Source organism: Pteropus vampyrus, unplaced genomic scaffold (genome assembly GCF_000151845.1).
Source record: "Pteropus vampyrus isolate Shadow unplaced genomic scaffold, Pvam_2.0 Scaffold205, whole genome shotgun sequence".
Lineage (NCBI taxonomy): Eukaryota > Metazoa > Chordata > Mammalia > Chiroptera > Pteropodidae > Pteropus > Pteropus vampyrus.
In genome coordinates, this window is record NW_011888986.1 from 2,441,162 (window position 1) to 2,449,933 (window position 8,772).

The following is an 8,772-nucleotide window of genomic DNA, read 5'->3' on the forward strand; positions in this document are numbered from 1 at the left end:
TTTTTTTAATATATTGCTGGGGCTCTGAATAATAATACTTAAATGTACTTAAAAGTTATATTTGTCTGTATTTTGTTTTATTGCTACTTTCACAGAAGGCATCAAGAGCTTTCTATCGTTTTCTATAACCTGAAATAGTAAAAGGAATAGGATAGGAATTATATGTTTCTTAAGAGATGGACTGAGTCACTTGTGAAGTAAGTGTCTGGGCCTTTTGTCTCTGCCTTTTCAGTTTCCTTTGTAACTCCTCTTCTCTCCAGGTTTTTACCTGTTTTTCACTCAAGCTGAATCACTTATATTTTGCTAGAAAATTATTCTAAATTTTCAAGTGTTTTGCCTTAACATCGCCATTGCCAGTGATGGTGTGGTTCTTCCTCATACTCACTGTGGATGAGTCTTTTTATATAATATCACTGGGTTCAGTTTGCCAACATTTATTTAAAATTTTTTGGATCTATCTATCTATATATATATATATTTTTTAATTAAGTTTATTGGGGTAACATTGGTTAATAGTTATATCATTTTCAGGTATACATTATAATTTAACATCTGTATATTCTATTGTGTGTTTACCACCCAAAGTCCAGTTTCCTTCAGCTACCATATATTTGATCCCTTTTACGCACTTCACCCTCCCCCTATACCCCTATATTTGACCTCCTTTACCCCATCTACCTCCCACCTCCTCTCCCACCCCTTACCCTCTGGTAACCACTAGTCTATAGTTCATGTCCATGAGTCTCTGTTTGTATTGTTCATTTGTTGCTTTTAGGTTTATATCCCTCATATACGTGATATCATGTGATTTTCAACTTTTGCTGTCTGGCTTCTTTCGCTTAGCATGATTATCTCGAGGACCATCTGTGTTGTCGCAAATGGCAGTATTTCATCTCTTCTTATAGCTGAGTAATATTCCATTGTATATATGTACCACAGCTTCTTTATCCAATCATCTATCATAGGACACTTCAGTTGTTTCCATGTCCTGGCCACTGTGAATAGTACTGCCATGAACATTGGTGTGCAAATATCTTTATGGATATGACTTTTTAAGTCTTTAGGGTAAATACCCAGTAGAGGGATTGCTGGATCATATGGTAGATCAATTCTTAGTTTTTTGAGGAACCACCATACTGTTTTCCATAGTGGCTGTACCCATTTTCAGTCCCACCAGCAGTGTATGAGGGTCCCTTTTTCTCCGCATCCTCTCCAGCATTTGTTATTACTTTGGACCTATATTCTGGAATACATTTTTAAAATATTTATTTGTAAAGGTCACGACAGTATTTTTGAAAAAAATAAAAGCATGGCAACATTTTGCAGTCACAGATTAATAACAGATCGGGACGCCACTAACATTGCAGTGGTACACAGCTTAAGAGTCAGAGTTCTGAAAGTCCTGTTTGAAAAACCAATTGTGCCCTCTCCTGTTTCCCCAACCCCAGATGAATCAATGTTCCCCAAATTAGGGGATAATTAGGCATCTAAATGTTAGGCATCCCTTGAGTTCTATGGAAGATGGTTCACTTTCTTCCTGCTGCCTCCACAAAGGGTAGCCTTCCTGTCCCAAAATACTGACATGATTGTTTATATTATTATAATTATATAAATGCTTTTCACAGCTAAGCCATGAAGTAAACTAACATTTTGCTTTTCCTAAAGTCAATAATTATTCTTTTAAAAATTTTTCATTTTCTTTGTTCTCACAATATTTGTCTCTATGTTTTATTCACTGTCCCTTGGAGAATCCTAGGGTTTGAGTTTGTCTTTCTCTAGCATTGAAGTATCTGGTGTCACCAAAAGCCTCTGACTGCCCCCGGATCCCTGGCACATTGAGTGGAGTCAGGGTCCCCAGGCCATCACTGGTCGGTGTGTTCCTGTCCCCTGTTGTGCTGGCTGCTGCTTTCCATTCTGAAATAGGAAGAGGAGTTTAAGTGCTCATTTGCCCACTTCCTGCCACTAACCACCAGTAAATATTCCATATTTTCCAAAACTCGCCATCTGCCCATCACTAGTGCTGAGTTCTGTGCCAGTGAAGCATGTTAGCTGTTTGAGCAACAGAAATTAATTGTTGATTTGTGACCTGAGGGGGAAGAAAGAAACTAGTGGAAGAATACTGAGATAATATGATAGGAAAAAGAGATCAAGATCATGATAAAAAGATAATGTGATAGAAAAAAGATCGTAGAAACCCAAAATTGGAACGAAACCTTGTGTGGCAGCTCTGGGAAACGTGGGAACAGAGGTCAGTGGATTGGTTCTCTGATGCCCTGTCTTAGTCTACCGTGGGCCCTCTGGCACCCGGGCCCTGGACTTCTCTGATCCAGCTCTCAGAGTCCTGCGAGGAACCATGGAACCAACCCAGCCTGGACCACCAGTTTCCTCTGGGCATGGGCCTGGGCCAGGGCTGGCCAGTGGTGGTGCTACTAGGTCCACTGCAGGGAAGGGATGTGCTGAATGGGGCAGCTGCAGCTATGCAGCATAAACTATTCATATCCACAAGCCCCCATTGGCTTATATGTGAAACTGGACTACCCAGGACTGAGCAAGATGTTGTGTGTGGAGGTTCTCTGTATGCAGTCATGGATGGCCAGGTCCCGGGTGGGGTGTGTAGTGTTGGATCCTGCCTCCCTGCCTAGCCTTCCTCAGCTGAGCTGTAGGTAACCACTGGAAGTGCTTCTGACACGGAGCCAGTGTGCATGCCTGACCTCACCCTAGGTCTTCCTGGAGATGCCACCTAGAATTCCTAGTCTCCACATGCCCATGCTCAGCCACCACTGTCCTTCTCCAGGACACACCTGTCTCCTCTACCATGAAACACCACTTCTGTGGTGTTCCCAGCCACACTGTGGGTCCTGCGAGGGTGGGGATCGGGCCCTTTTCACCTGTGTGTCCTCAGTGTGCACTGGAGATTGTTGAATGAATGAAAAGAAAGTGTTTATGAAATAAATGGGCCCTATATAAGTTCTTATATTAATTTTGTTGTTGCCCAGGGCACAGAGATCTGGTCGAGTCCTCTACAGCCTGCTGCTCTGGTGAATTTGGTGACCTACCCTCGGCTACAGCTGGTTGTCACTGTGGACGAGCGGGGACTAATCAAAGTGTGGGAAGCAGAAAATGGGTGGGAGTCAGCCTCCTTCTTTCTGCCTACACACTCATCTGCACTGGAGGCCTGTGACCATCCAGAGGGCCCCCTCCTGCTGGTGAGTGACCTGGCTCTCAGGAGCCTCTGTAGGTGCTAGCTGTCTTATAGCCAAGGGGACAAAAGTCGGAGTGTGGGGCCGCAGGGAGTTGGAACATTGGGTGGGTTATCAAGTGTTGCAACCTCAGAGTAAGGCTGGGCTGAGGGTAAACAGTAATTGCACCTGCCTACAGTTCAGCACTCCAGTTACCTGGCGATAAATGAAAATTCTTTTCTGGAATTTTGTTTCTTTTTTTTTTTTTCCTCCTCTTTAATCTTCCCACACACACTTCCACCCCTGACCTATGGATTTGCCATTTTCCCCTTAAGAACTGGATCTCTGAAGGCGGGGCATCTCCTCCCACATGCTTGGGGCATGCCCCCGGGCCTGGCATCCCCGGGGCCTGGCACCCCCGGCACACTCGGCACACTTGGCACACTTGGCACACTCAGGCCTGGCGCACCCGGGGTAAGGTCCGTGGCTCCACCTGGGGTGCGAACCCAGGACCTTCTGCATGTAAAGCAGACATGCTAACCACTACACTATGGAGCCACCCCTATTCGTTTTCAAATACAGCATTCAGCACATGCTTAAAGCTGACTAGGCACGTGAAGAGTTAAGATAGTACCAACTAGAACTGGATAAACAGACAATGTTAAGAGAGGCACAGAGGCCTCAGATATTGCAGTTATTACAGACTCCAAAACACCTGTGGTTGCTATGATCGGTGAGATAAATTTTAGCAGAGAACTTAAAGCTATAAAAAATGACATACTAGAAGAGAACCAAGCAAAAATTCTAGAGCAGAAAAACTGAATAACAAAGCTCAAGAGATCAGTGAATGGATTCGATAGCAGGGTGGACAGTGAAACCACACAGAAATTGGGGAGGTGAGGGGAGCTTGTGGCCACTGGCAATGTTCTGTTTCTTACCTTGGGTAGTGACGTGAATATTTGCTACGTTTGTGTTTTGTGCAATATTCCATATGCGTGTTATATACATCAATTAAAAAGTTAGAACACAGGATTAGTGAACTGAAAGATAAAAGAAATTATCTAGAAAGAAATGGGGCTATCAAGAGTGGTAAATGTGGAAGAGAGGGTAAGAGACTTGGACAAGTGCTTTTCAGATATTAATGGGACACACATCACCTTGTATCTTGTCTAAATGCAGGTTCTGATTCAGTGGGTCTCTGGGGATGCCTGAGATGCTGAGTTTTTAACAAGCTTCTTCAGAATATCAGTGCTGCCAGTCCACAGACCACCCTTTCAGTAGCAGGGCCCTAAAGGATCCATGAAAAAGTCTAATATTTGATATCCCAGGGGTAGGTGAGGCACATTTAGCACTGCTTTTCTGTAGTCCTGATGATGAAGGATGGCCTGGCTAGGAGCCAAATCCCTGCTCACTTTTTTAAAATTTTGTGAAAATACTATTTTACTGTGTATGTTTCTGAAGAAAAGTCTACTGGTACCCTGACTTACTTTCCTTGTTAGACACTCGGATTTTTTAAATCAAAGGCCTAAAGGATTTTAAAAAATCTTTAAAGTCTAGTAGTTGTGACATGTCTGCAGTGATCATGCTGGGTCAGCTTATGCAGGAACATATGAGTCCTTTCAATACATAGATTCAGGCTTTCTTTTATTTCTAGAAAGTTTCGCTGTATATGAATTTTAAATATTATTCTGTTATTAAATTTTTCCTTTGTAGGAACTTCAGTCATATGTTTATTAGACCTTAGTTGACTATCTTGTTGGACACTTTCTGATTCTTTTTAGCTCTTTATTCCATTTTTGTGTTCTGTTTTCTTTCTTTTTAGTACCCTTATTTGTTCAGTGGAATGTTTTCTCTCTTAGGCTTATTGTTAATCTTCATTCTTGAGACAACTTTTTCTTCAGTATCTTTCCTAAATTAATTTAACTCTTATGTCACATATTGGTGTTTTGTCCTTTTTCCTTCTGAGTGTTGAGTTTCTGGTTCAGGCTGTCCCTTCATATCTGCAAAATCTTATTTTATGATATTTAACTCATGTTGGGTGTGGCTACAGGTCTTTGATAACTGGTTGTCCTTTGGAGGGATAGTTTTATTAGCTAAAACATGTCGCTTCTCACTTTTTCTTTTCATGACCTTGTTTGAATGTTGCCATCTTCTGTGCATTTTTAAATTTTTGTATTTTCTTGGACAATAAGAACAGATGTTTTTACGTAAGTTGAACAGAAGTCCAGATTGAGTTCCATCTGTAAATGTCTGTGGAAAGATGTTCTTCTAAAACAGTAGGTGAAGGATGGGCTATTCAAGAAATGGAGCACTTGACCATTATGAAAGAGAAACTAAGCTACTCTCACATCACTCCATTTGTTGAAATACATTTAGAATAATTAAAAACAAAATGTAAAAGGCAGTTACAAATTATCTGAGGAATAGATACATGGTTTATAATATCAACCTGGGATGTGCAAGGCTTTGCTAGGCAAGACAAAACCTAGAATCAAGAAAAAAATACACAGATTTGATTTAACTAAAAAGTTTAAAAAGTCTGAACTAGAGTATTATAAAATTAAGACACATGAAAATTATGAGAAAACACTGTATCTTATTTAACAAAGCATTAATATCACTTTATTTGAAGCATAGAAATCTAGTAGAAAAATAGGTAAAGAAAGGATTTCTGGTCAAGGTGGTAGAGTAGGTAAATGCTGAAAACACTGTATCTTATTTAACAAAACATTAATATCAGATTATTTGAAGCATAGAAATCTAGTAGAAAAATAGGTAAAGAAGGATTTCTGGTTAAAGTGGCAGAGTAGGTAAATGCTGTGCTGGCCTCCTCTCATGACAACATCAGAAATACAACTAAAATACAAAGCAGCCATCATGGAGAATCGGCTGAAGTCTAACTGAACGGAAGTCCTACAGCTAAGGACATACAGAAGAAGCCACATCAAGACTGGTAGGAAGGGTGGAGACATGGAATGGGCTAGTCCCACACCCGTGCGAGGCAGCTAAAAATGTATCAGCTGTGGAGGTCCCTTCCGAGGAGCGAGGGGCCCAGCCCCACAGCAGACTCCCCAGCCCAGGGTTCCAGTGCCAAGATGAGGAGTCCCCACAACTTCTGTCTGTGAAAACTAGCAGAGATTATAGCTGAGTGACATGGAGGGCAGCAGGACTCTCAGGCACTCCTCTTATAGAGCCCATGCACAGACTTACTTGCTGATGGACTCACTTGATCTGAGCTCTAGCACTGGGGCAGTTGCTTGAAAGGTGCTAGGGACATACAGGGAGAAACTGAGTTGTTTGGCTTCAGGGTGAAGGCTGGAGGGGCAGATTTCTCCCAGACAGAAGGGCTGGCAAGCCATTGTTCCTTTGTTGAGCCCTCCCCCTAGCCCAGCATGTGGACGCAGGCGGGCACCATATCGGAATCTCCATTACTTGGCTAACAATGTTCATCCTGCCCTGGTGATTCTCTGAGATCCTGCCCCACTCAACTGGTGGGCCTACCCAAGCTGCTTCCAGTGGCTTTTCCATACAAACGACCTATTTTGGGTCATGATGCAGACTTTCCTAAAATCTCCAAAGGTTCATGTACCCCAAACAAACAACATCTGACCTCAACACGTCTTGTACCTCTTGCTGAGCATCCCCAAGCCCAACACTGGCAGAAGCCAGGCTCGGTTTGAAGCTTGGCCTCTCCTAGGCGTCTCCAAGCCCAGTGTGGGTGGTGGCCATCTTCATATTTTTTTGTGGCTCATTCCAGGTGGCCCTGGGCAGGGCACAGGCTGAGGCTGAACTTGAGATGTGGCAGGGCCCCTTCCAGGAGGTACTGGGGTTGGCATCATGGTGGCTGGCTTTGGAACTAACCCGAGTACTACCTGGGGCTGCATCCAAGGATGACACACCTAAAGGGCCAACTAGGTAGACAACAGAGCCCCCACTGAAGCAAATACTGCTTTGTAGGGTCAGGCCCTGCACAGTAGCTCCTCTACTGTAGTCACGGTCAGTCCTCACAACCATTCAGCTCATGGGTCAGTCCCTCCCAGTGACGTGCAAACAGCAGTTAAAGCTCAACTACAATAGGAGGGCACACATGACCCACATGGGACACCAGTAGCACCTGGCTCAGATGACCAGGGAGATTGCACTATGGGGCCCCACAGGACACCTACTACATAAGTCCACTCTACTAAGACCAGGACTCATAGCAGATCTTCCTAATACATAGAAACAAACACAAGGAGGAAGGCAGAATGGGGAGACAGAGAAACATGTCCCAAATGAAAGAAAGAACATACTCCAGAAAAAGAACTAAACAAAATAGAGACAAGCAATCTACTAAATGCAGAGTTCAAAACACTTGTTGTAAGGATACCCAATGAACTCAGAACTTCAACAGAGATAGGAAACTTAGAAATAGAAAACAAAAAAGAACCAATCTGAAATGAAGAATACAATAACTGAAATAAGGAATACATTAGAGGGAATCAACAGTAGATTACATGAAGCAGAGGATCAAATTAGTGATTTGGAAAAGAAGGTATCACAGAACACCCAACCAGAACAGGAACAAGAAAAAAGGAAAAAAAATGATGATAGTTTAAGGGGCCTCTGGGACAACATCAAGCATACCAACATTTACATCATAGGGGCATCAGAAAGAGAAGAGTGGGAACAAGGAATTGAAAACCTATTTGAAGAAATAATGATGGAAAACTTCCCTAACATGGTGAAGGAGATAGACATACAAGTCCAGGAAATGCAGAGAGCCCCAAACAAGATGAACCCAAACAACCCCATGCCAAGACATAATTAAAATGCCAAAGGTTAAAGGCAAAGAATCTTAGAAGCAGCAAGAGAAAATCATCTAGTTATCTAAAAAGGAGCTTCCCATAAGACTGTCAGCTGCTTCCTCAACAGAAATTTTGCGAGCCAGAAGGGATTGGCACAAAATATTCAAAGTGATGAAAAGCAAGGACCTACAATCAAGATTACTCTACCCAGCAGAGCTATCATTTAGAATTGAAGGACAGATAAGGAGCTTCCCAGACAAGAAATAGCTAAAGAAGTTCATCGCCACAAAACCAGTATTATAAGAAATGCTAGAGGAACTTCTTTAAGAAGAACAACAAGAAAAAGATCAAAAATAAAATGGCAATAACTACATATCTATCAAGAATTACTTTAAATGTAAAATGATTAAATGTTCCAATCAAAAGATATAGGGTTGCTGAATGGATAGGAAAACAAGACCCTTACATACATTGCCTACAAGCGACTCACTTCAGTTCGAAAAATACACACAGACTGAAAGTAAAGTGATGGAAAAAGATATTTCGTCAAAATGGAAACAAACAAAAAAAGCCTGGGTAGCAATACTTGTACGAGACAAAATATACTTTAAAACAAAAGCTATAACAAGAGACAAGGAAGGACCCAGTAATCCCACTTCTGGGTATTTATCTGAACAAACCCAAAACACTACTTTGAAGAGACATGTGCATCCATGTTTGTTCATTGCAGTGTTATTTACAGTAGCCAAGATATGGAGGCAGCCTGGGTGTCCATCAGTGGATAAATGGCTAAAGAAAAGATGGTA

The 8,772-nt window shown here is 42.1% G+C and overlaps 1 protein-coding gene across 4 annotated transcripts in view; it reads left to right on the plus strand.

Moving 5' to 3' along the window:
* The window catches only part of CDK20 (cyclin dependent kinase 20), a 39,799-nt gene that overhangs the window by 23,015 nt on the left and 8,012 nt on the right, over positions 1-8,772 (plus strand). For all 4 annotated transcript variants that reach the window (XM_023537945.1, XM_023537947.1, XM_023537946.1 and 1 more), the window contains one exon: positions 2,997-3,206. In XM_023537945.1, the coding sequence (XP_023393713.1) occupies positions 2,997-3,206 (210 nt within the window). The remainder of the gene's footprint in view (positions 1-2,996; positions 3,207-8,772) is intronic.